Raw genomic sequence first — 25,767 nt, forward strand, 5'->3', positions numbered from 1 at the left:
ATGAAGCCATTGTAGCTACATCTCGCATGTAAACATGATTTTTTAGGTACTATAACTTAACTGCTATAACTTAGTTCGTCTTAGTGGGAGTAGAATTGAGTTTTTCTCTAAAATATTAACATTATATTGTGGTTTTATGCCACTATAAAATGCTGCATATGAAAGTGGAGCAACCCTTGAACTGAGATCCTGTCACAGAGCTTAAGATATTGTCACTGATTCAGAGTTGGAATAAACCAGAGTATAATTTGAGTTTTTAATTTGTTAAAATAACCACCAGATGGCATTAGTGAGTTCAAAGGAGGAAACAGTTACTGTGTGGAAAAGCTTTGGGCTTTACTGTAATTGCAATTGTGTGTAAAACTGTGACAATCGTGGAAGAACCCAAATAGGAAAAAAGCTGTGTTTATGCTTCCAAAATTAAAAAAAATTACAAACCTTAATCATTGTTAGGGACACAGGATTGTTTTTTTAAAGAGTCAAAACAATAACCTTATGCCTAAAACTTTGTGAAGGTTTTAAAATGTCTATTATTTAAAATTGATTTCCTAATCAACATTTAAGCGTAAAGAACAAACTTTGTGAAAATCCTGTTAGCAATGATCCAAAGTCTGTTAGGTTTGTGGGTTTAGAGGACGACCCAGACAGGATAAGGGAAGACATATGAAAATGAAGTTATTAAGGAACTGAAATACATACATGATGCAGGAGGACACAAAGTAAGCAGGGTGACAGGAGCAGAACAGCATTTAATGTAGTGGATGATCCAGCGACGAACAATGATTCATTTCTATGCTGAGGCAGAGTCTGCTTCACTCAGTTTACTAGGACTACCTGGTCTAGAGTTACACATGCACAATATTACTCCTATTTTTTGAATATTTAGCTGAACTTCTGGGGACAATCAAGGCGTTAGATATTTTTTTATGTGTCCATCCCCTGACCTATACTTTTCAATAATCTTTTCTCTTATTTGCTTGGAGTGTTTTTAGTCTTATATTGTCATGATAACCAGTAATACTGGATCTTCCAGACTCAGGTGTCTTAATACCACCATCACTTGAGACACTCACTACACTCAGGTAATCATATTTCTGCTCATTGCACAACTACCGACACTATCTGACTGGACCTCTATTGAATTAGGTCAGTAACTAGGGGCTAAGTTTATATGGGGTTACTTATTTTATATTACATGCTTTTATTTAAATGTCCTTTTGTAGATTTTTTCTTTTTTCTTTCTTTTGGTATTTTTTGTTTGCCATAAAATCTGGCATTGTTGATCCTGATAAAATAAATAATAAGGTAAATTATTCAAGGAGGTTTAGGGAATACGTTTTATAGCCGCAGTAGATTTCTTTCTTTCTTTAAAAAATACACAGCCAATCATATGCATGCCAAGCTTTTTGTGTAATTTCTTACAGTTTTAAAGTAAATTATCCTCTACTTTGTGTTGGTCTATAGGTCTTAAATNTGAAACATTCCAGATTTTTATAATAAAAGTTGCTGTTGTTTGTGATGACATTGGTAATCACTTCTGTTCTGGTTTTCTGTCCTGCAGCCGACTTTGGTTTTGCACGATACCTCCAGAGCAACATGATGGCAGCCACACTCTGTGGCTCACCAATGTACATGGTCAGTTGATTTGAGATGCTTATTTGTTTTATATACGGAACTATGTTTCATTTATTAATTTTTTTTTCACACACTTAGTTCTAAAAGTAAAATCTGCACATATATATATATATATATATATATATATATATATATTTATGCCTACTTGTATATGAGTGGGGAGGGAAATTGATTAGAATTTCAGTACCAATTCCATTATTAATCTCTCTTACCGATTCTCAGAGTGAGGAAATGAACTATAATTCAACCTATACATCATGTTTTATTCTGTTCAAATAAAATTAAAGCTGGTTTAAAATATAAGAATAATTTTTTCAAATGAACATTTCATCATGAAATGCAGCTTTCTGTACATGAACAGTTTTTGTGCAGACAAATCTGCATATTTGCCTTTTCAGGAAGGCTTTTTCAAGACGTGAGGTGTGTCCAGCTGTGGAAATCAGCCTCTCAGATGCTATTTGTTTATATTCGCCTCTGTCATTTCACTCTTCCCTGCCTCGATGAAAGAGGTTCCTAACACTGTGAGAGCTTACCTCTGAGCCAGCATCACTCTAGCAGTCCTCAACTACAGTCATATTCAATAAAGCAGAATTTTAATGAAAAGTTTATGCATTTCTGTAACTCGGTTCACAAGTTAAACATGTTATACTGATTAATTCCCCACATGCTCCTATAAAGCTTGTTGTATGACAATGTCTTGCTTAAAGCTAATGAAAACATATTTAAGATTAGAATATTAAATCAAACCAATAAAAAATAATCCTAATGAAGAAATGTGGGTCTTATCAAAATATGTTTTAGAGCTGTTTTCAAAAAGTGCTTTTTAATGTAAAAAAACGTGCCTTATTGGAGACATATTCTGATGTATTGAGTCTGACTGTAAATGACATGGAGATTATTCATACACTATGACGCTAACATTAAAACAATAACCAGGATGCAGGGTTTAACGTTACTTGGGACATTCATAGCAGATGCAGTGGTGGAAGGTCTCCTTGAGAGTCACCACCGTTGCTAAGCAACGTATCAAACTCTACAGTCATACAAATCACAGCATGCTGTGTGGTAAACTGTTTGAAGATGTTGGAGGTATGTCTTCCTTTTATTGTGATTAAAGCTCTGAACATGTTGCAACTGACCTTAGTATTATTTTTTGTGAAATATAAACATACTTTGAATACTTTCAAAAGCAAAATACATGGCGTGTAAATATGTCATCACGCAAATGCGTCGCATGTTATTGGAACCATTATGACCATTCCAAGTAATTGAATCAGAAGAACTGGTTCTCAATTTCCATCCCTGCTGATGGGAACAGGGTGCAGCTGGTGAGGCAGATCAACTCAGGGATAGTATTGATGATTCTTGTATTTTTGTATTCTACAGGCTGCTGGTGCTCAGCAATTTTTCCTGAATTCTGCATTTGGAGCTAAAAACTGATGTGGTTCACATTGTTGGGGAGCAATATACAGGGTCAACATTTGGAGATCTTACCTTTGCCAAGAGCTTGCTTTGTAACTCTTCCTGCTCCCCTTGTTGTGATGTGTTCTATCAGGCCCCAGAGGTCATCATGTCCCAGAACTATGATGCTAAGGCCGACCTGTGGAGCATCGGAACGGTCATCTATCAGTGTCTGGTTGGCAAGCCACCATTCCAGGTTAATATGATGCACAAGAACCATAGCAATCAGATAAGTGAGTCAGGTCATGCGTTCTAACATCACATATTGTTTTATCACCTTTGTCAGGCTAACAGTCCACAGGATTTGAGGATGTTTTATGAGAAGAATAAGAGTCTACAACCTATGTAAGTCACAATCTTTGTACTGATGGTTGTCTGCTTAGATCTGCATGGCTTGTGGGTTCCAGGTCAATTCCTAATCTCATTTTGTACCAACACACTATCATTTCATCACTTCCTGGATCTACTTCATTCCTGTAAACAGACAGTTTTCTACCCATATATATATAAACCATTAATTATGTTATTTGTAATCTGTACATATTTTCACAAATTCCTGATGTGTATATTATCATAAAATGCTAAAATCCCAGCTACAGTTTATCTGAATACTTGGTATTAGACATTATTCTTATTTACTGTGGTTCTGATCCTGGGTTGAGTCAATTGTACTCTTCCAAAATAAGTAATTGTGCTCCTATTGCAAGATGTTATTTATTGGAAAATTGTGTTTTAAACCTACATGTCCTAAAGGTAGAGCATAGGAAACGATGAGTACTGCATAGAAAAATACTTAAATTGTGACCAATCACATTGATGGTAGAAGCCACCACACCCTACTTGGAAACGGCTGACTTTGTGCTTTCCAGCCATTATTCTCTGATATTAATGTTGACATTCTGCAGAATCCCCAGGGAGACATCTCCTCAACTTGGTGACCTTTTGCTTGGGTTGCTGCAGAGAAATCAGAAAGACAGGATGGACTTTGGTGAGTCTTTTCTTTACATCAGGAGGCTTCATCCTCCTCTTCCAGAGCCACATGTGACTCCTCACCCTCACTGCCATGGCTCTTCAAAACTGAACAAAAATGATACAGGCATGCAAATGCTTCGCATGTTATTGGAACCATTATGACCATTCTAAGTAATTGAACTAGAAGAACTGGTTCTCGATTCCCATCCCTGCTGATGGGAACAGGGTGCAGCTGGTGAGGTAGATCAACTCAGGGATGGTATTGAGGATTCTTGTATTCTTGGGTGGTGGTGCTCCGCAACTTTTCCTGAATTATGGACTAATTCAGGAAAATTCCTCCAGAAAGCATTACGTCTGATTACAGATGTAATAAATGATTGTAGCACTTATCTCTGTACATTTTTACACATCTATGTAGAATTTCTACAACAAAACAGCACTAATAGTGCAAAGAGATTTTTACGTTTTTGCTTGTGGAGGATGTGAAGCTATAATAGCAACAAGAAACAGAATCTCTTAAAGTGACGGCTATATTTAATTACAAAGAACCCAGTGCACCAACATGCAATGGAACTTTCTTCATTTTCCATTCATTTGGGAATTGGTCTCATTCTAAGAAAATAACATGCTTTATTCCTCTTAAAAAGTTGTTGCTCTAAAATATGAAAAATTTTGAATTATTTTCTTTTAATGGATTATGAGTATTTCATCTAATAACAGCAAGAATGAAAAAATACTGGATTGAAAAGGCTTGCTGAACGCTTCTCTAAGTCAGTGTTTTTCAACCTTTTTTGAGCCAAGGTACATTATTTTAATTGAAAAAATCACGAGGCACACCACTAACCAAAAATGTAAACAAAGATACTCTGTAGCCGCCTATATTAAATTTGTAGTCATTCTTATCAAAGTGTCTTGAATAGGAATCAAATAAACACAAAAAATTATTTTTGCCATATTTTACATTTCTTATTTCAAATTGCACTTAACATGTCCACTTCAAAAATACACCTGAACAGTGCCACAACACTGTCGTGTGTGATGCATGAATGTAGTAACATTCATGCATCACTAATTCTCTTGTTTTAATGTAAAATGCTCTGTACCTACTGCCATCTAGTGGTAATAACATTACATGATTACGCCGCTAGTCACTACTACAGCAGAGACACTCAAAGATGGTATTATTTGCAGAAAATTAATTCGTTTTCAAAATATCTTTTAAGACCAATTACCGTATTTTCCGGACTATGAGCGCACCATACTATAAACCATACCTTCAAATTTTTTGAACCCGCCTCCCCCACGGAAACTTACCAGCCTCACCGGGCTACAGGCCGCTGGTATCTCTGCCGCTCTCTGTTTCCCAAAAGGACCCAGCAGAGGGCAGCAGAGGGCTGCATCCTAATAACTGCTGGATATATTAAGGACGTAGTTCTCCGTCTCCAAATCCGGTTTTGTTCACACCGAGTTTACGTGCAGCGGCTTTATTTCCCTCCTGTACTGCCAGATCGATATTCCTCAACTTAGAAGCTGCATCATATGAGTTTGAAAACATTTCTCTGTCGTGCCTGCTGCTAGCATGCGCTTGTTCTAAATGAAATTTTGACTTCCAAAGATTCACTTCCTGCTAAAGAGCCCCCTGGTGGTTGAAGAAAAATCCACAGAAAAGCCGCATGTTCAAGGTGTAGGAAAGAAGTAGCAGCTTATAGTCCGGAAAATACGGTAGGTGAAATTGGATAATTTCCACGGCACACCTGACGATCACTCACGGTACACTAGTGTGCCATGGTCAGTGGTTGAAAAACACTGCTCTAAATAATGAGTGGTTAATGACAGAAGTTTTGCATATCTTGAGCTTTGCTTTCAAGCTTGTTGAAGTCTCATACTCTGTCCTATATCTGTAATTCCCTTCTCTGCAGACATATTTTTCAACCATCCTTTCTTGGAACCATCATCCACCATCAAAAAATGTAAGTACAAAGATTACAAACTTGGGAAATTTCTCAACCCTACTGCAGTTCAATGCACAGTAAATGCTAATAGTCACTATGTTTCCCTCAGCGTGTCCAGTACCTGTCCCCAGCATTGCCAACGCAGTGACAGAAGGTCCCTGTGGCTCCTCCCCCTCTATCCGCTACAGCTCTCCACCTGTGAGTTTGATGGTTTGAATAAATCCTTGTTCAGAAGGGATCATTGTTAAGTGGTTAACTGACCAGCCTCCATGGGTTGCCGTCTTATTGAGTGGTTTGAGTGTCCCAGTGATACTAAGGGCTATGTTGTCGGGGGCTTTTTTTGCACAGTGGCTCATCTTATATCACTGCATTATGGTGAATGCAGAACAATGCGTCTCTGTGTGTGTTCTGCAGACCTGTGTTTTCTTCATTTAACTGAAGCAACAGGTCAGCCTGGAAGCTGTAACAGCACCTTTGAAGGCACAAAACAGTTTGATCCTCTCTTCCTTCTCTTTATGGCTCCTCCACAGTCTCTTCCAGATATGCAGACTTTGGTTGAGGATGGTTTGTCATCGCCTCCACTTGGTCCCCCCAACTTCCTGCAGCTGTCCAAGGAGTCTGCAGGAAGCACCAGCAGCAAGAACTCCTCCTGCGACACGGACGATTTTGTTCTGGTACCTCACATCTCCACTGACAGCTGTAAGTGTTCCAGCATGTACTCCGTTTAACAAGTCTACATAAAAAATTAAAAAAAACTTTGACCCCTTTGCTTTCAGTAATATAAAGCCAATAGGTTCAAGAGTGCTAATTGTAGTAAGGCTACGAAGTTCTATTCAACAGTTTAAATATTATTGGCAAAGAGAATTTCCTGCAAATAAGTATTGCATTCAAGCAGACATTTGAAAAGGCAGTATTGAACACCTTGATGCAGTATCATTCATTTATTTCATAAAGGATATTTAGTCTCTAAAATCCTTTATGAATTTATGAATTTTCTCTATGAAGTCTCTATTTTACAGTAGATTGACAGAAAAGACGGTTGTGAGAGAGGGAGTAGACATGCAGCAAAGGACAACTGTAGGCTTGTCACGATAACAAATTTTGCTGGGCAATTAATTGTCCCAGAAATTATTGCGCTAAACAATAATATTGTCGTTTTGAGACCATTGTTAACTAATGGCATAAAAAATTGCATAACAATGCAGATAACATCCTCTCAGAGATCAATTAACTAATTTCAAAAGAACATTTCACACTGGAACTGGAAGACATTTTAAAATAAAAAATTGGGATGGGGGGTTGGGAGAGTTTGCATTAGGCACTATTCACATTCAGATCCTCGCTTGATGGCAGGGGAGATGGGGGAGGTGAGCCACCCACAACAACATGCCGCCCTGGGCGGTTGTCCATATCAGAAACGCCATCTCACCTCAGTGATTGTGGACTGTCAATAGGACAGTCCCCAACCATCGGTGCATTTTAGGTGCAGATTTGTTGGTTGTATTGTTTAGTGGCAAATATTTTACAACCTAATAGCTCCACAGGTTCAGTGGTTCACCACGGGCATTCAGTTTAAACCTAAACGCTTCCTGACTGCAGCCGTCACTTTCAGCTTTTAAACCAGCATATCCCTGGCTTGCTTTATGCTGCACTCTGTGGTAGGAGACCAGGAGCCTGGCAAGTAACTGAGGTAATGGTCACACAGTGACAGGAGACAGAGCTGCTCCCTCTCCATTCATTTCTATGGAGCTTGCACAGTGAGGTGATAGTTGCTTGCCCTCATCCAGAAGAGCGAACGGCGTAATTTGTGCATGTGAAATTTCTAGCTCGTACATGCAGACGTGCACATGTGGGCTAGCGATGTGACACAAGGAAGTTTAAAATTGTTAAACTTTTGTCACTGATGTAGCTTTCGTGTCCTATTTGTTGGAACCCAACAGCCCGGGTGGAGAAAAACTGATGCTTTTAGCTCCCTGTGTGTTGAGCCATTACCAAGGAATCGAGAGGGGAGGAAGTAATGCGAGGCACCGGAGTAAAGCTTTTTGTCATCCAGTCTCTTTGGTAAAAAGAGAGAGACAGGACGAAAACAAACAAGCAATATTATTGCCCTCATTTTATTATTGCCTTTTATTTATTATCAAGCTCATTTTAATTTATCATGCGATTGATTTATTGTTTATTGCGACATCCATACAGAAAACGGCCAACTCTGAAGCGTCTTCACTCAATAACAACTTCCACAATGAAGACGGTTTATACTTCAAACTGTTTGTGTTTAAGACTTTTATAGTTTTGAAGTTCCAACGGTTTCTGTCATCGGTCAGGGTGAAAACCAGCAAATTCTTGTCACCAGATGATTTCTAGGTGCAGACTTACTGATTCCTTAACTAATTCTAATGTATCTATGTTGCAAATCTGATGATTGAACCTGAAATCATGCATACAGTTTATTTTTGCTGGTATGTGGTAAACCCTGACCTTGATGCATTTAACTCTTTAAATGTCATGTAAGCCCAAATATGCTCAGGTGCTGATGTTCTTCAAAACTATAAACACTTTTCCTTCTGTCTTAGTCCACAGAACAGTGGTGTTTCTGCAGGTAGTTCAACACAAAACTTTAGGTTACTTTCGTAACCCCAGTTCTCTGAGTAGCATGAGTGAGTGTCTCACAATGGGAACGCCCCTGGCGTGACCTCATCAGAAGCTCCTATTACATTACGCCAGCCAGGATTGGCTGGAGATAAGCCTGTCAGCGTCAGAGAGGGCAGGCACCCTCCCCCTATAAATAGGGCTGACGCTGAGCAGACATCTTATTTAAAAATATTCACCTCTTCCTCGCAACATCAGAGCAAGGAGGGTGACTTGGTGAGATACTCACTCATGCTACTCAGAGAACCGGGGTTACGAAAGTAACCTAAAGTTCTCTTTCATAGCATTCGTTTTGTGTCTCACAATGGGAACGAGAATATACTGACTCCCGAATTGCTCAGCAGAAACCACACCTTGTGTGTGGTTCACTTAATCATTATTATTTACCAGGCACAGGTAGTTTTAGTGATTGGTGCTTACACTGAGAACTGAATGAGCCAGTGATGATGCTGTGCCATCAAGCTTGTAAAACCGAGCAAATGTGTGAGAGGAGGCCCAACTTGCTGCGGCACAAATTTCTTGCAAAGGTACTCCTCTCAGCATGGCCCATGAAGAGCTTAAGCCCCTAGTAGAATGGGCACGCAGCCCCTCAGGAGGTGTTAAAGCCCTTGAGCTATAGGCTAAGGAAATTGCTGCGGTGATCCAATGGGCAAGCCGTTGCTTGGACACCGGTTTTCCATAATGGTTTTTGGCCCAAGAGACAAACAACTGATCACTTTTCCTGACCTGTTTTGTTTTCTCTAAATAGATATCCAAAGCACATACAGGGCAAAGGTTGTGCAGTTTCTCCTGTTCCAGTGAAGAAAAGGGAGGGGGATAAAAAGTCACCAACTCAATTGGAGAGTATGACCCCAAAACCTTAGGCTCAAAAGCAGGGTTGGGGAGCAAAGTCACCTTAGTTTTGTCTGGAGAAAACCTCATACAAGATGGGTTAACAGACAAAGCATGGATTTCACCCACACGCTTTGTAGAGACCAATGCCAACAGAAGTGCTGTTTTCAAGGTTACAATTTTCAATTCAACCCGATCTAGAGGCTCAAAGGGTGAGGCAGAGAGAGCATCCAGCACCAGGGGTAAATCCCACGATGGAGCCATGGGTCTCGAAACAGGGAGCTTCCTGCGAGCCCCCCGCATGAACCGGCACACTAAGGGATGCTGCCCTGCAGTCTTCCCCTCAAAACCCACATGGCAAGCTGAAATAGCAGCCAAGTACACCTTGACAGTAGAAAAAGCTTTACCCTTATCAATCAGGTCTTGCAGAAAAGCTAAAAGCACGGCCACAGAACACTGAAAGGGGATTTCCTGAATTTCAGAGCACCATTTCTCAAAAACAGACCATTTGTACTCATACAAAGATCTTGTTGCTGGAGCTCTAGCATTCTGGATTGTCTCAATAACACTCTGTGGGAGACCTACAGATTGTAGATTGAACCACTCACGGGCCAAGCCCACAAAGCCAGCCTTTCTGGGTGGGGATGAAAAATTTGTCCTCGGGCCTGAGACAGCAGATCCCTGCGTGCAGGCAGAGGCCACGGATCCTTCCACAGGAGCTGCGTTATCTCTGCTAACCAGTGTTTCGACGGCCAGTGGGGTGCAATGAGGATCATTGTCAGCCCTTCTGTTCGTACCCTGGCCAGCGTTGGTGAAATTAGAGCTATGGGGGGAAAGGCATAGAGCAGAACCCGAGGCCACCTGTGGGCCAGTGCGTCCACCCCCAGAGGTGCGTTCCGATCGTGCAGGGAGAAATACAGATGACACTGTTTGTTCTCCTGCGAGGCAAAAAGGTCCACGGATGGTTGCCCGTACCTCTGCCATACCAACCTGGCCACTTCCGGATGGAGTTTCCACTCTGCATACAGGGGATTCCCTCTGGAGAGGAGGTCCGCTCCACAGTTCAGTACTCCTGGGACATGAGTTGCCCTCAGTGACAGAAAATGTTTGCTGCTCCAAATGATCAGTTTGTGAGCCAACATGTGCAGTTTTAGTGATCTCAGACCACCCTGCCTGTTGATGTAAGCCACCACGGTGGTGTTGTCTGTTCTGACCAGCACATGGTGACCTCTTAGAAGTGGAAGGAAATGTTTCAGTGTCAAGTGAACAGCCAGCAGTTCCAAGAAATTGATGTGGGCTGACCTCATATTTGGGCCCCAAAACCCATTCACCATATTTTGTCCGTATAAACCTCCCCAGCCTGTCAGGGAGGCATCTGTCGTGACAACTTTCCTGTTCTGCACTACTCCCATTGGAACACCCTGTGTCAGCACACTGGGGTTCCACCAAGGGTGTAGTGCTGCCCTGCAGGCTGCGGAAACCCTCATTCTGTGAGAAACATGTGGATTCAGCTTCTGCTGAGAGGCCACCCAGCGCTGGACTCCGTTCATATGGAGTCGGCCAAGGGGAACCACTGCTAATGCTGAGGCCATCAGGCCCAAGAGCCTTCTGCAGAGTCTGATGGACACCAGATTTCCTCTGTGAAACATGGACAAGCAGTCCAGCATCGTTTTCACTCTGTCCTCCGTTAGTCTCACTCTGGCCTGAACTGAGTCCAGGGAGAGACCTATGAAGGAAATGGATTGAATCCATTGTTTATTTTGAATCCCAGATCCATCACGTGTTGCGTTAAGGTAGCTGTGTGATCTGCAGCCTCCTGGCGGGAAGACGAAGCGCCTCCTGAGCGGGCCCACAGCCGCCTCGGTGCATTTTACAAACACTCTCGGGCTCAGTGAGAGACCGAAAGGGAGTACGAGGTATTCGTAACACGCTCCCTGAAATGCAAATCTGAGGAATTTTCTGTGCGGCGGATAAATGGGGATGTGAAAATAAGCATCCTTGAGGTCGATTGAAGTAAACCAATCGCTGGGACGTAGGAAGCGCAGCAGGGAGTCGTGTGTCAGCATCCTGAATTTGTATTTTCTCAGGTGCTTGTTTAGCGCCCGGAGGTCTAATATAGCACGCATCCCCCTTCTGCCTTTCTTTGGCACGAGGAAATAACGTGAATAAAACCCCTCGTGGCAGTGCTTGTGAGGTATTAGCCTTATTGCTCTTTTCGCTAACAACGAGGATATTTCCTCTTGTAGGACAAGAGCGGCTTCTCCCTCTGCTTGCGACTGAATCACCCCCCTGAAACGTGGAGGGGTCATTGCGAATTGCAGTCTGTATCCTCTCCTTACAGTTTTTAAAACCCATTCTGAGTTCGTGCATTTTTCCCACAGATGGGTGTTTATTGACAGGCGGCTGACTGGCCAGTCTGTTAAAAATAAGCTGGGAGCGCCCCCTTCTGGCGCCGAATGGCAAACAGCTCCAGTCTGCACTGCACATGCGCGCGGAGTTCGGCTTGCTGCAGATTTGTTGACATGGGGAAAAAATCTCAGTCCTCCTGGAAGAGGATGTTCATGTTTTTCAACATTTTTATCAGCGCCCTCGGCTCATAGCCTGGATGCGACAGTGTGTGAACATTTATTTCTTTCGAACAGATAAATGTGCTTGTGGGACGTGACCGGGGCTCGCCGTGGAACTCCCCATAATGAACACAGTCTCGTCTTTTCTTTCTGGCGTGCCGAGCAGGCTCGAACATCCTCTCCGTCACGCGCTGAACCCGGCTGAACTCGCCGAACAGGCTCGGAACCGGAGCTATGGAAGGGAGCGATTCCCGCTCGCTCCCAACATCTGGGGAGGAGGTCAGGCCAGCCGCTTCCTTCTCCTCACGTTCTGAGTGGAAGGGGGGTGGGGGGGCGGTTGGTCGGAGCGAGGGCCGTCAGGCTTCCTCTGCCACGGGGCTTTTGGGACAGAGGCTTTCTGTGGAGCCTGAGCAGCACCCTGCGTCTTTGGAAACTTGGGGATCTTGAAGGCATTAGGGAATCGAGCTGCAGCCTGAGCAAAGGTCTGGCGCTGGGTGCTCGGGGTCGTGGTCCCGGTGGCAAACGTACGCCTGGGCAGACACAATTTCAGTGCTTCATCATCCCGTTTCTTTTCCTCCCATCGTTTTTGCATGGAGGTGACTGCTGCACCGAACAGCCCCTCAGGAGTGATGGCGGTGTCCAGGAGGTCCTCCTTCTCCTTAGTGGAGAGTGTGGTGAGATTGAGCCACCTGGCCCTCTCCTGCAGAACCATGAGACCCATGGTCCTGCCCAGGGCTTGGATCGCCACCTTGTGGAGTTGTAGGCAGTGATCCGTGATGATGCACACCTCCTCCCATAGTGCAGCATCTGGCAAAGTGGTCATCTGCTCCTCGAGTTCTGCCTGGTAAGCCATCATCAGCGATGAGGCATTTAGGGCCCGAACTGAGAGCGCCGCTGCCCGATAAGATTTATCCGTCAGGCTGGACTGAAAGCGGTCGGCTCTTGAAGGGAGAGTGGGACCTCCAGCTGACATGGAAGTCTTTGGGTGGAGGTGTGCCGCCACCGCCGGTTCGACCGGGGGTAACTGACGGAGACCGCACTTCTCCATACCATCACAGTCCAGCACCGAACTGCCAGCCACTGGGTGCTTTTCCTTAAAGGGTTTATTGCGCCAGGAGACGGCTAGTTCTTCCAGCAGCTCCGGAAAAACTGGCAGGAGTTGTCTGCCTGTTTTCCGTGCTTTTGGCAGCTTTTTTCCATCGAAGCGGGAGCGAACTACCTCGGCTTGAACCTCGGGCCACTGGATGTCAAGCTTTGCAGCGGCGCGTTTGCACACATCGTGCAGATCAAAATCCAGTTCCGGCGAGGATGAGCCTTCATGACCGGGTTGGCCTGCGCCAGACGGTGCGGGTTTTGCAACCCGACCCGACAGCGGAGGAGATGGGTCATAATCCTCATCATTATCCGAGAAAGGAAGCTCCGGCTCACTATCGGAAAACTCGCAGTCTCCGGTTACCGGGAAATCCAGCGAACAGGGCTCGAAGCCGAGTTCGGGGACCTCAGATGGCAGCGGGTCCACGGAGTCGAGGATTTCGCCCCAACTCGTCCCGGCTCCCGCATCAGCGGTCAGCGAAGTTATTTGCCCGGCCGGTTCCTGCACAGCTGCTGCAGATGTCATAAGCGGGTCGCCGCTGGACAATGTCGTCTGACGGGCCAGACGGCGACGAAGCACTTTGACGGAGAACCTGCTACAGTGCGAGCAGGACTCCACAGAGTCAAAGGCTGCTTGGGCATGTTTTAGCCCGAGACACATCACGCACGACGGGTGTGTGTCCCCGCTTGAAATTTTGTTGCCGCACGGGCAGGTTCGTGCCTGTGGGCTCTTCTCCACGGTACTAGATGACCTGACGGTCTCCATGTTTCGGGGAGATGAGATGGCCGTAATGCTACTAAAGGAAAAAGAGAGCTGGCGACAGCTAAGCTAACCAGTTATGGTTAGACTATGGAGGGGGAAGCGTTGCGGCTTCCCAGTAGCTTACGGTGGGAGTATTGCTACTCTGAAAACTGCCAACAAACAACCTTACGGTGAGTCGGCTTTTTTTTTGTTTTTTTTTTTGGTATTTCTACCAGAGAGAAGCTACTCGCTGTGATACCGAACAAATATCCCAAAACCAAGCGCCCGGCGACCGAGCTTGCGCACGCGTCTGTGGACAGTTTAGCTTGGCTCAGAATAGAGTCAGTAGTTACGAGAGCTGGTTGGAACTTCTGCTCGTTGCGAGAGAAGAGGTTTTTGAATAAGATGTCTGCTCAGCGTCAGCCCTATTTATAGGGGGAGGGTGCCTGCCCTCTCTGACGCTGACAGGCTTATCTCCAGCCAATCCTGGCTGGCGTAATGTAATAGGAGCTTCTGATGAGGTCACGCCAGGGGCGTTCCCATTGTGAGACACGAAACGAATGCTATGAAAGAGAACTNTAAAAATTTCCGAACTTCTTTAAAAAATTTTTTAAAAAAAAATTAAAAAAAAAAAAAAAAAAAAAAGCAAATGAATAGTCTATGACAGCCATGGCCATCTGGGTAAGCTTGAACATAAAAACATTATAAATAGATATTTCAAGACCAGACTAGCTTGGGCATCTCCTCAGGAGGATTTTAAACTGTGGGAACATGGTGTAAAACTTCAGCAGGTGTAAAACTTCAGTATACCATGGCGAACCAGCCCTGCCTATTCAGGACAGACAAGATTTTCTTCATGAAGCATAACAAGTAAAATGTGACGACGTTAATAAAGAGTCCCACGTGGAACGTCACACTTCGTTTCCAGCTGAAAAAGGCTCTGAAACACAGCCGACAGTTTGAGAGGTAGCTCATGCAAAAAAAAAAAACACAAACGTGACTCTGGATATTTTGAAGTGATGAGAAGCTTTTACAGCTCAGAACATAAAACCAGGGCTTTCTTGGCACAATCAGGTCGTCCCTTGCAGATTTACAGTTCTCCGTGTGGAATGAAGTCAGACAACTTCTGCGGTTGTGAAGGAAAACCAAATGACGGTTTTCTTGTTGTGACTACAGACTTAAAACATAAAACACAATGCTTAAATGAAGTTTTTTTTTAAAATGTTGGAACAGGATCACCCTCTCAAAAATCAATATAGACAAACACAGGTGTCCAAGAACACAGTTGTAAAACCACTTAAAAAAAATAAAAGGGTAAAAGCCTCAGCCTGAGGAACAGCCTTGCAGTCACAGCTGTTGAAAGCAGTCGCTGAGCTCCAGGATCCTCAGGGAATGCACTTGTATGTGGAAGAAACTTAGGATCAAAGTGGAGCCAATTTCCTGCTTGTGAAGAACTGCAATCCCAGATTATCACAATGCAAGGGTAGCACGAAAAACAGCCATTTTCTCCAACTTAAAATCCGTATCATCATCAAACCGGCGCTTCAGCGGGGTCTTTAGCAGCCACAGGCACAGGACCCGCTTCCTGCGCTGAATCATCTCCAGCCCCGGACTCCTTCATCCCAGACGCCCGCTCTTTTAGTCTTTCGGCAGAATCCCAGGGATTTGGAAGTTCAGCTCTGTAAGCCTTTGGGGTGGGCGGCTGGTAGCGGTATCTGTAGCCAAAGGCACGTAGGTGATAGGCGTAGTACTCCAACAAGTACATGCCTGTGGCATCTACATAATGAAAAGACACCGACACATCTGAGCAGCAGTTTGGACCCTACAACAAAAACAGAGAAAGTATGTAAGTTATCCACCATGTTAGAGTCACAACCCCTCAAACTTCCCATGTTTTTGTCACGTGTGATAGACCAACACAAGCTGTACATGACTGGAAAGTAGGGCTGCACCGATTGCAGTTTTCTGGCGATCGCCAATTACTGATCTTTTAAGAAGCCTTACCGATTCCGATTTTGGCCGATACCAGTTTTTTGTCTGAAATGTTGCTTAATATATCAAGAAAGTTGCTGAATTGGCAACAATGGCGTGAATAGTGTTAACTGTAAATGAGCAGACATGACCTGGTCGGCTGGTTTGTCAGTCAAACCTCTCTGACAGGAAAAAAGAAAAAGCACAGTGGTTGATTTTTAGACCTTTGTCGAGGATGATAACATCGGTGGATAAGAACGGCTTCACAAATAAAAACCAAACGATCACCGATCTCCCAAAATTAAGGATTAACTAAAGTAGACCAGACAAGTGTTAGCTGAACTCTCATCAAATTAAACTAAAGAGAGACAAACAGGAAGCCATTAGAAGTTTCACAGGTCATGTAAAGGACGTAGAGGACACAGCAAAGACGTGGATCAACGATGATTTTTAGGTTTACATGCCACAGCTTATTATGATTCAATTGGACGACAGGAAGCTTTGCTTCAACAAAGACAAAGATGCTGATAAGTTGATGTGAAGCTTGATAGAGCTAAATACACAGCAAAACTAGTCAAACACGTTCAAACTGAAAACCACCGACAACTGGGAGAGGCGCTCACCTTCCAGCAGCACAACGAAAAACAAAGTGGCAGATTTATGGAGAGAAAATAGTCTCAGAATACCTGATTTTCTCTCCATACAGAGGGACTAGGGAATCGTTTAGTTGTATATTTATTATGATGCTTGAGCTGCTTTTTAAAAGGTGATCGGTATCGGCAACAAGAGCCAATGATCGCCGATCACCGATCATGCACTTTTTCACGGAAATCGGCCCGATTATGATCGGTGACCGATTGATCGGCACACCTCTAGTATGGAGCAATTATTCATCAAAAACTTAAAGTCTCCTTTTAATTATGAACTGAAAGGTGTCCTTCTTTAAATTGAGGCTGTGTGAAATCATTTTCCACAGCCTGTATTCTCCCTATGCCTAAGCACGCCTCAGACTGGAGAAGCAGACACATTGCCATGGCAATTTCTGATAGGAAAGCAGTTCAAAAGTTGCCACAGCAAAAAGACAAATGAATAAAGTGCACATAAGCTGAAAAACATCCAGCGCTTTTGCTTTGTGGTTGTGATATGTGGTTCTTCAAGACAAGATCGTGAAAACTTTAGGTTACTTTCGTAACCCCGGTTCTCTGAGTAGCATGAGTAAATGTCTCACAATGGGCAACGGCCCTGGTGTAACCTCATCAGAAGCTCCTATTACATTATGCCAGCCAGGATTGGCTGGAGATAAGCCTGTAAGCGTCAGAGAGGCCGGGGACCCTCTCCCTATAAATAGGGCTGACGCTGAGCAGGCATCTTATACAACAAAAAAAAAAAAAAAACATTCACCTCTTCCTTGCAACGTCAGAGCAAGGAGGGTGACTTGGTGAGACACTCAATCATGCTACTTAGAGAACCGGGGTTACGAAAGTAACCTAAAGTTCTCTTTCATAGCATTCGTTTCATGTCTCACATTGGGAACGAGAATATACTGACTCCTGTATTGCTCAGCAGAAAACCACACCTTGTGTGCCAGCTGTTCACTTAATCATTATAATTTAACGGCCGCAGGTAGTCTTACTGATTGGTGCTTACACTGAGAACTGAATGTGCCAGCGATGATGCTGTGACATCAATCTTGTAAAACCGATCAAACGTGTGAGAGGAAGCCCAACTTGCTGCGGCACAAATTTCTTGCAGAGATACTCCTCTCAGCAAGGCTTAAACCCCTAGTAGAATGGGCACACAGCCCCTCAGGAGGCGTTAAAGCCCTTGAGGTATAGGCTAAGGAAATTGCTGTGGCGATCCAATGGGCAATCCATTGCTTGGACACCGGTTTTCCATAATGGTTTTTGGCTCAAGAGACATACAACTGGTCACTTTCCTGACCTGTTTTGTTTTCTCTAAATAGATATCCAAAGCACGTACAGGGCAAAGGTTGTGCAGTTTCTCCTGCTCCAGTGAAGAAAAGGGAGGGGGATAAAAAGTCACCAACTCAATTGGAGAGTATGACCCCAAAACCTTAGGCTCAAAAGCAGGGTTGGGGAGCAAAGTCACCTTAGTTTTATCTGGAGAAAACCTCATACAAGATGGGTTAACAGACAAAGCATGGATTTCACCCACACGCTTTGTAGAGACCGATGCCAACAGAAGTGCTGTTTTCAAGGTTACAATTTTTAATTCAACCTGATCTAGAGGCTCGAAGGGTGAGGCAGAGAGAGCATCCAGCACCAGGGGTAAATCCCACGATGGACTCGGTCTCGAGACAGGGCGCTTCCTGCAAGCCCCCCCGCATGAACCGGCACACTAAGGGATGCTGGCCTGCAGTCTTCCCCTCAAAACCCACATAGCAAGCTGAAATAGCAGCCAAATACACCTTGACAGTAGAAAAAGCTTTTCCCTTATCAATCAGGTCCTGTAGAAAAGTTAAAGCACAGCCACAGAACATTGATAGGGTATTTCCTGAATTTTAGAGCACCATTTTTCAAAAACAAACTTTTTGTACTCATACAAAGATTTTGTTGCTGAAGCTCTAGCATTCTGGATTGTCTCAATAACACTCTGTGGGAGATCAACAAATTGTAGATTGAACCACTCACGGGCCAAGCCCACAAAGCCAGCCTTTCTGGGTGGGGATGAAAAATTTGTCCTCGTGCCTGAGACAGCAGATCCCTGCGTGCAGGCAGAGGCCACGGATCCTTCCACAGGAGCTGCGTTATTTCTGCTAACCAGTGTTTCGATGGCCAGTGGGGTGCAATGAGGATCATTGTCAGCCCTTCTGTTCGTACCTTGGCTAGCGTTGGTGAAATTAGAGCTATGGGGGGAAAGGCATAGAGTAGAACCCAAGGCCACCTGTGAGTCAGTCCGTCCACCCCCAGATCGTGCAGGGAGAAATACAGATGACACTGTTTGTTCTCCTGCGAGGCAAAAAGGTCCACGGATGGTTGCCCGTACCTCTGCCAGACCAGCCTGGCCACTTCCGGATGGAGTTTCCACTCTGCATACAGGGGATTCCCTCTGGAGAGGAGGTCCGCTCCACAGTTCAGTACTCCCGGGACATGAGTTGCCCTCAGTGACAGAAAATGTTTGCTGCTCCAAATGATCAGTTTGTGAGCCAACATGTGCAGTTTTAGTGATCTCAGACCACCCTGCCTGTTGATGTAAGCCACCACGGTGGTGTTGTCTGTTCTGACCAGCACATGGTGACCTCTTAGAAGTGGAAGGAAATGTTTCAGTGTCAAGTGAACAGCCAGCAGCTCCAAGAAATTGATGTGGGCTGACCTCATATTTGGGCCCCAAGACCCATTCACCATATTTTGTCCGTATAAACCTCCCCAGCCTGTCAGGGAGGCATCTGTCGTGACAACTTTCCTGTTCTGCACTACTCCCATTGGAACGCCCTGTGTCAGCATACTGGGGTTCCACCAAGGGTGTAGTGCTGCCCTGCAGGCTGCGGAAACCCTCACTCTGTGAGAAACATGTGGATTCAGCTTCTGCTGAGAGGCAACCCAGCGCTGGACTCCTTTCATATGGAGTCGCCCAAGGGGAACTACTGCTAATGATGAGGCCATCAGGCCCAAGAGCCTTCTGCAGAGTCTGATGGACACCAGATTTCCTCTGTGAAACATGGACAAGCAGTCCAGCATTGTTTTCACTCTGTCCTCTGTCCAGTCTCACGCTGGCCTGAACTGAGTCCAGGGAGAGACCTATGATGGAAATGGATTGATGGGGGAGTAGTACACTCTTCTCCATGTTTATTTTGAATCCCAGATCCATCACGTGTTGCGTTAATGTAGCTGTGTGATCTGCAGCCTCCTGGCGGGAAGACAAAGCGATCAGCCAATCGTCTATGTATATCGCCACCTGGATTCCCCGCCTCCTGAGCGGGCCCACAGCCGCCTCGGTGCATTTTACAAACACTCTCGGGCTCAGTGAGAGACCGAAAGGGAGTACGAGGCATTCGTAACACACTCCCTGAAATGCAAATCTGAGGAATTTTCTGTGCGGTGGATAAATGGGGATGTGAAAATAAGCATCCTTGAGGTCGATTGAAGTAAACCAATCGCTGGGATGTAGGAAGCGCAGCAGGGAGTCGTGTGTCAGCATCCTGAATTTGTATTTTCTTAGGTGCTTGTTTAGCACCCGGAGGTCTAACATAGCAGGCATCCTCCTTCTGTCTTTCTTTGGCACGAGGAAATAACGTGAATAAAACTCCTCGCGGCAGTGCTTGTGAGGAATTAGGCCTTATTGCTCTTTTCACTAACAACGAGGATATTTCCTCTTGTAAGACAAGAGCGGCTTCTCCCTCTGCTTGCGACTGAATCACCCCCCTGAAACATTGCGAATTGCAGTCTGTATCCCCTCCTTACAGTTTTTAAAACCCACTCTGAGTCCGTGCATTTTTCCCACAGATGGGTGTTGCCGCATGGGCAGGTTCGTGCCTGTGGGCTCTTCTCCACGTTATTAGATGACCTGACGGTCTCCATGTTTCGGGGAGATGAGATGGCCGTAAAGCTACTAAAAAGAAAAAGAGCTGGCAACAGCTAAGCTAACCAGTTATGGTTAGACTATGGAGGGGGAAGCGTTGCGGCTTCCCGGTAGGTAGCTTACGGTGGGAGTATTGCTACTCTGAAAACTGCCAACGAATAACCTTATGGTGAGTCAGCTTTTTTGGGGGGGTGGTATTTCTACCAGAGAGAAACTACTCGCTGTGATACCGAACAGAAATCCCAAGCCAAGCGCCGGGTGACCGAGCTTGCGCACGCGTCTGTGGACAGTTTAGCTTGGCTCAGAATAATGTCAGTAGTTACACGAGAGCTGGTTGGAACTTCTGCTCGTCGCGAGAGAAGAGGTTTTTGAATAAGATGTCTGCTCAGGGTCAGCCCTATTTACAGAGAGAGGGTCCCTGCCCTCTCTGACGCTTACAGGCTTATCTTCAGCCAATCCTGGCTGGCGTAATGTAATAGGAGCTTCTGATGAGGTTACACCAGGGGCGTTCCCCAATGTGAGACACAAAACGAATGCTATGAAAGAGAACCACAATCTAACCTGCCATGTCTGACTACCTCACTTTATCCCTTTATCCCATAAGCATGCTTTATAACACCTTAGATCAATGCTGGGATTTAACAGCACTTGCCTCTGAGATGGGGTAGTAGCAGTAGCTCCAGTACCAGAAGCTCTTGGGGAACTTGGCAGTGAGGTGCTGCTCGGGGACGAAGGGGTGGAACGTCTCCCTCTGCGCAGTGTCTCGGGAGTCTCCTGCCAGCACCCCGACCTTCTCCATACACTGCCCCATCGCCAGGTCCTCTACAGACGAAGTGTGAGTGCACACTTTGTTTTTAAAGCCTTCTACGAATCTCTTCAGGGCTTCTCTGCTCAGTACGTATCCCGCACCGCCGCTCATGTACCCCTGCTTGGTGTAGGGCTTGAATCTTCGGCCGAAGTAAATCGGCTCGTCCGGCGTGTGGTTGGCAAGGATCCATCGCAGATTGTCCACTATCACGTAGGTGTCGTCATCCGCCTTGAGGAACCAGTCTGCCTCGTTGGCGTGATGCTCGTAGGCGTAATGGAAGGCCCTGATCGTTTTCCAGTACAGCTGATCGCGCCCCTCCTTAGTGCCAAGTCCCACCGTGGGGAAGTCGGGGTCATCCACAGAGCTCATGAAAACGACTATGTTGCAATGGCGGCTCCAGGTGTACTTGACATGCCGAGCCTTCGTCTCCAAGTTTTTGGGACCAGTCATCACCCAGCAAAGGATTCGCACCTTGTTGTACAATTCGTCAGCCATGTGGCTATCCTCACCTGGCAAGGAGACAAAAACACATTAATGTTCTTTTATGTGTAATGTCTATTTCCACTTGTGAACAAATAAACAGAGTTCTGGATTTCATCAAGACATACACAGGAGACCAACTATGCCCAACCCTAGTTGACACCTGTGTCCAGGGCGTCAACTAGGGTTGACGCCCTGGACACAGAGACTGGCATGTGAAATTACTCCCAACTCATTGTTGCAATTGGACATAACGTCTGCTGAGGAGCTTAGTATGTGTAGATTTATTTTTACAGAATAATAAAAGCTAGTAACCAGCACTGTTATACACAGTAAACACTGTCCATTGACAATGGAAGTATTTTACTTTGTTCTAAGATAGATATAGATTAACTTCTGTATTAGTTTGACATGTTTTATATTGGAAAAAAATTGTTTGAGTCTTTATAAATAACTTTATGCTTTTTGTCTGTCACCATTTTAAATTGTTTTATTTTACTTAATTTTTCTTTAAAATCAATGTATTTTTAATATGAAAATGGTCAAATCTGACATTTTCCTTGAATTTTTCATTGTTAATGTTTTATTCCAAATTAGCATTACACTGACAGTCTTTACCATGTAAATTTTTCTAATGAAAGTTTTACTAATAATGCCTCTTATGTACATACATGTACAGCAGAAATAAAGTGATTTTTTATTATTACTTTTGCCTTGGTAGTCTTTAGTGTCATTAATACTGGTGTCTGTTGTCTGCAAACGTTCAGTGAACATTTCTGATGAAGTACTGGGGAGGTTTTCTGAATGTTCAATATCAGCTGAGAAGCCACTGCACAGAAGAGGATGATGGTGTGGCTGACTTTTTGCCAAAGTCAATTAAAATGATACTTTTCAATGAAAATAATGCTTGCAGTGTTACCAAAATCAAGTTATACTAGTTATACTTCTGTCCCTCAATCCACAGCTCACAGACGACTCGGTGACAAAAGCTCACAAGATCACAGCCTTGTTGTAAAATCGGACAAAAGCTTAAAACCCGTTTGTTAAGGTAAAGCCAAAAGCTGGCTCAACAGAGCTTTAGTCTGACCATTTTCTCAGGCGATGCCTACATGTTGGGGGTGGGGTTATTGTACAATAATGTAAATGAACAGCCTTGTTAAGCAGCGCCACATTGCTAAACTGGTTTGTGGAGAAACTTTGAAAGCCACTGTCTCAAAAAAAAAAAAAAAAATACTTTGGGATACGCCAACATTCAAATTGTCAAATCTTGGTAATTTCTTTTTTGATTTCCTTTGAGGCCTCAGTGGGGTTCAACTGAAAGCCGGCAGGCCTTGTTGTCACTTCAAGCAACAGATAAACCGTAGCATTTGCTTCACTCCTACAAAAACCCCAAATTTGTAGCTACAGTAATATAAATCCTATAAAAGTAATACAAACACTATAAAAATCTATAGTCTATAAAGGAAACCATAAATCTCTACCAATTAGGAATGTTTCTAATCATACCGGACTTAGCAAAAATTCAAGGCACATTACTTGCAAACCGGTCCTTCAGTCTAAAGCACAACTCTAAGGTTTAGCAACAGAGTGGCATCTCAATCACACACACTGCCTCAACTTCACAAAGAGCAAAGTTATTTTTAGTGTCACATTTCAGACTTATAAAGCCCCTTTTTATACATTCAGCACGTTCTCTAAACCTGACACCCACTGAGAGTTTCAGTAGTCACATGTGAATTAACATCCTGGTATTTTGCTGTAAAAGTTTGTGATGAAATTTTAGCCAAATTGAGATAAACATGGGTTAATTAACATAAAAAAATATAGTATGTGTTTTAAAAGTAAAAAAAAAAACAACACTAAAATCTTCTATCATACAGTTTCATCCTCTTTATAAAAGCTTGTTAGACTTGTTCCTCTAGTCTACATAAAGCAGAGTGGTAGAAAAGGGTAATTTCTCCTACAATAAGCGCCTAAAAACTAACATCAAATTAACTAAATATAATAATTTGCATCATCAATTTTTGATCATATTTTAAAAGCAGGAATAATTTTAGGTCTTTCACTGTCACTTAAAGCAATCAGATTGTGTTATCTATTTTAATTTTATTTGTGTGTAACTTTTTTTTTTATCCAAGGTTATACTGCAAGAACCTACAGACATATTTAGAAAATGATCTTAGGAATAAAACAAGCTTGTGTATGCATTTAGCTTTATCCAGTGAAAGCACATTCCAGTCACACATAAATGCTCCCTGTGTTTTACATTCTTCTGACTCAGGATAAGCAGGAAGTAGATTAAAACAAAACTTGCCAATGTTTAATGAAGCCAGTACCTTAAAGGGTTTTGTAAAGCTTTTACAATATATTAAAAGGTGATCTTTACATAAATACCCAAGAAACTGCTAACTGATAAAATTACTTAAACATCTGAGTTGCTTAGGTGGGTAACATTAGGTATAAAAATAAACTTTCTTTTTGTTTAGTCAATTATTAACGTGTGTTCAAGTTAACCCCTCTCATTAAGGCTCAACTGATCTGAAGTCTTACTTATGTAAAATAAAGGTTGCTTCTGGAAAACGAACATACCTGTATGATGAGGGTGATCCAAGTTAAACAGAGCGGACCTCTCCTTCTTCCATATCCCCTGGTCTTCGTCCAACTGTTGCTGCTGGACACCAAGTTTCGCATAGCCTTCGGCCTGCTCAGACCTCTCAAACCAAACCTGCCGCAGGAACACGTATAATGTGAAGGTCCCCACCACAAAACCCGCATAAAAGGAGAATCTGGAGCCGAGGGCCTTCATGCTGGACCAGGTGTCCTGCAGTTGATCACTGTGGCAGCAACTCAACCTGAAGGAGGAGGGAACTGGAGTGAACATAACGCTCTATGTTGGAGAGTTTTGATGCATCTGTGGCTGTACATATGTCACTCCCTGCGTTTGAGGTGTGGTTAACTCACCAGCAACAACGGCGGAATACAAAACATAGCAGCTGAAATATCCAACGGGCTATTTCCTCTCAGCGATCATAGCGCCTCGGCTCGGGGAAGCGAAAGCTGGGAAGAGACGCGACGTTTCCACTACGAACAATTACAGCTAGCCATAATAAAAACCAAGCTAAGTTCTCACCCAGCGCCACAGAGAAAGGAGCGACCAAATCCCAGAACCGTTGACTGAGTAAACTCCCAAGTGAGAGAAAACAAACAACGACACTCGTGTCCGGTTAAACATTGACTCCAGGTCTGTGTTGGAACCGTTGGCGAAAGCTAACTGGCTAGTCCGTTATTCAACCGTCAGTGCTAGCGTCAACTTCGCTGTTAAGTTATTTAGCAGTCGTGTCGCGACTGCGCAGCTAACGGAAACCACACTGACGAAGGAGGGAGGCTGATGTTTCACTTTCACTAAAATAAAATCCCTAAGAAAACCTGGAAACAAGAAGCCTAAACGAGTTCCACGTCGATGGAGGATTAATATCTAACTTGTTTGACTGACTGCTGTCTTCCGTCCAGTAAAAACCGCTACTTCCGGTCATATTAGTCAGAGGGCAGGGTCGAACTTTAACCCTTGTATACGTGACTTGTTGAAAATAAATGGTTAAAAAGTTGTATTTTCCCCCCTGGCTTGATACTTTTATCTAATATAAATGGGTTCAAAAGAAGTCTTCAAATTACCTGAACGAATAAAATATAAAACTTTTTTGCGTTGCTATTTTATGTTAAATATGTTAGACATAAAGTACCGCGGATGGATTAAGGACATCCGGGTACTTCGCCCTTGCGAAACTTTCACGCCCTCTTTTGGAGGAAAGTTTAGAGTCGTCATAAATCTGAATGCTTTTCAGAGACTTGTCACAGTAAAAATGTGTTTTGGAAAATAACGCTATGAAACTTCTTTAAACCAAAATTTATGTATTAAAATGTTTTTTTTTTTTTAACTGGTCGGATTAGTGTTTTCATTAAATGGGAAGTCATATAAATAAAGGCTTGCAAAAACCTAGTGATGGAGTTACTGAAATAAATTAGTAATATTCTAATTTATTGACTAGGGTTTGAATAAGTCAATACCAA

The 25,767-nt window shown here is 43.7% G+C and overlaps 2 protein-coding genes across 3 annotated transcripts; one reads left to right on the plus strand and one right to left on the minus strand.

Annotated features, from left to right (window-relative positions):
* The first annotated feature begins 1,537 nt into the window (after positions 1–1,537).
* On the plus strand, positions 1,538–7,203 carry LOC106953323 (serine/threonine-protein kinase ULK2-like). Its single transcript, XM_015042006.1, has 7 exons — positions 1,538–1,635; positions 3,191–3,292; positions 3,383–3,441; positions 4,002–4,084; positions 5,988–6,038; positions 6,130–6,218; positions 6,551–7,203. Exons 1-7 carry the CDS (start codon positions 1,597–1,599, stop codon positions 6,746–6,748), a joined length of 621 nt encoding a protein of 206 aa, XP_014897492.1. The 5' UTR covers positions 1,538–1,596; the 3' UTR covers positions 6,749–7,203.
* A 7,705-nt stretch (positions 7,204–14,908) lies between these two features.
* On the minus strand, positions 14,909–25,268 carry c1galt1lb (core 1 synthase, glycoprotein-N-acetylgalactosamine 3-beta-galactosyltransferase 1, like b). 2 transcript variants are annotated; one of them, XM_015042008.1, is made up of 5 exons: positions 24,830–25,268; positions 24,661–24,756; positions 24,289–24,551; positions 21,064–21,728; positions 14,909–15,723 (listed from the first exon to the last, which is right to left on the minus strand). In XM_015042008.1, the coding sequence occupies exons 3-5, from the start codon at positions 24,503–24,505 to the stop codon at positions 15,433–15,435; spliced, it is 1,173 nt and encodes a 390-aa protein (XP_014897494.1). In that variant the 5' UTR covers positions 24,506–24,551; positions 24,661–24,756; positions 24,830–25,268; the 3' UTR covers positions 14,909–15,432. The 2 variants fall into 2 exon arrangements, with proteins under 2 accessions (XP_014897494.1, XP_014897493.1); XM_015042007.1 differs by having other exon boundaries at positions 24,661–25,268.
* Positions 25,269–25,767: the final 499 nt, after the last annotated feature.

The sequence above is a fragment of the Poecilia latipinna genome, unplaced genomic scaffold, assembly GCF_001443285.1.
Source record: "Poecilia latipinna isolate Pla-1442-1.1 unplaced genomic scaffold, P_latipinna-1.0 Scaffold574, whole genome shotgun sequence".
In the NCBI taxonomy this organism is placed as follows: domain Eukaryota; kingdom Metazoa; phylum Chordata; class Actinopteri; order Cyprinodontiformes; family Poeciliidae; genus Poecilia; species Poecilia latipinna.

What these genes read in the sequence shown, in the direction of transcription:
- c1galt1lb (XM_015042008.1), bottom strand. Translation starts at nt 24,505, where the DNA reads ATGAAGGCCCTCGGCTCCAGATTCTCCTTTTATGCGGGTTTTGTGGTG. An exon ending in GGATCACCCTCATCATACAG is followed by an intron (nt 21,729 to 24,288) that starts GTATGTTCGTTT and finishes TCTCCTTGCCAG; the next exon opens with GTGAGGATAGCCACATGGCT. An exon ending in GCTACTACCCCATCTCAGAG is followed by an intron (nt 15,724 to 21,063) that starts GCAAGTGCTGTT and finishes TTTTTGTTGTAG; the next exon opens with GGTCCAAACTGCTGCTCAGA.
- LOC106953323 (XM_015042006.1), top strand. Translation starts at nt 1,597, where the DNA reads ATGATGGCAGCCACACTCTGTGGCTCACCAATGTACATG. An exon ending in GTGGCTCACCAATGTACATG is followed by an intron (nt 1,636 to 3,190) that starts GTCAGTTGATTT and finishes GTGTTCTATCAG; the next exon opens with GCCCCAGAGGTCATCATGTC. An exon ending in TTGGCAAGCCACCATTCCAG is followed by an intron (nt 3,293 to 3,382) that starts GTTAATATGATG and finishes CACCTTTGTCAG; the next exon opens with GCTAACAGTCCACAGGATTT.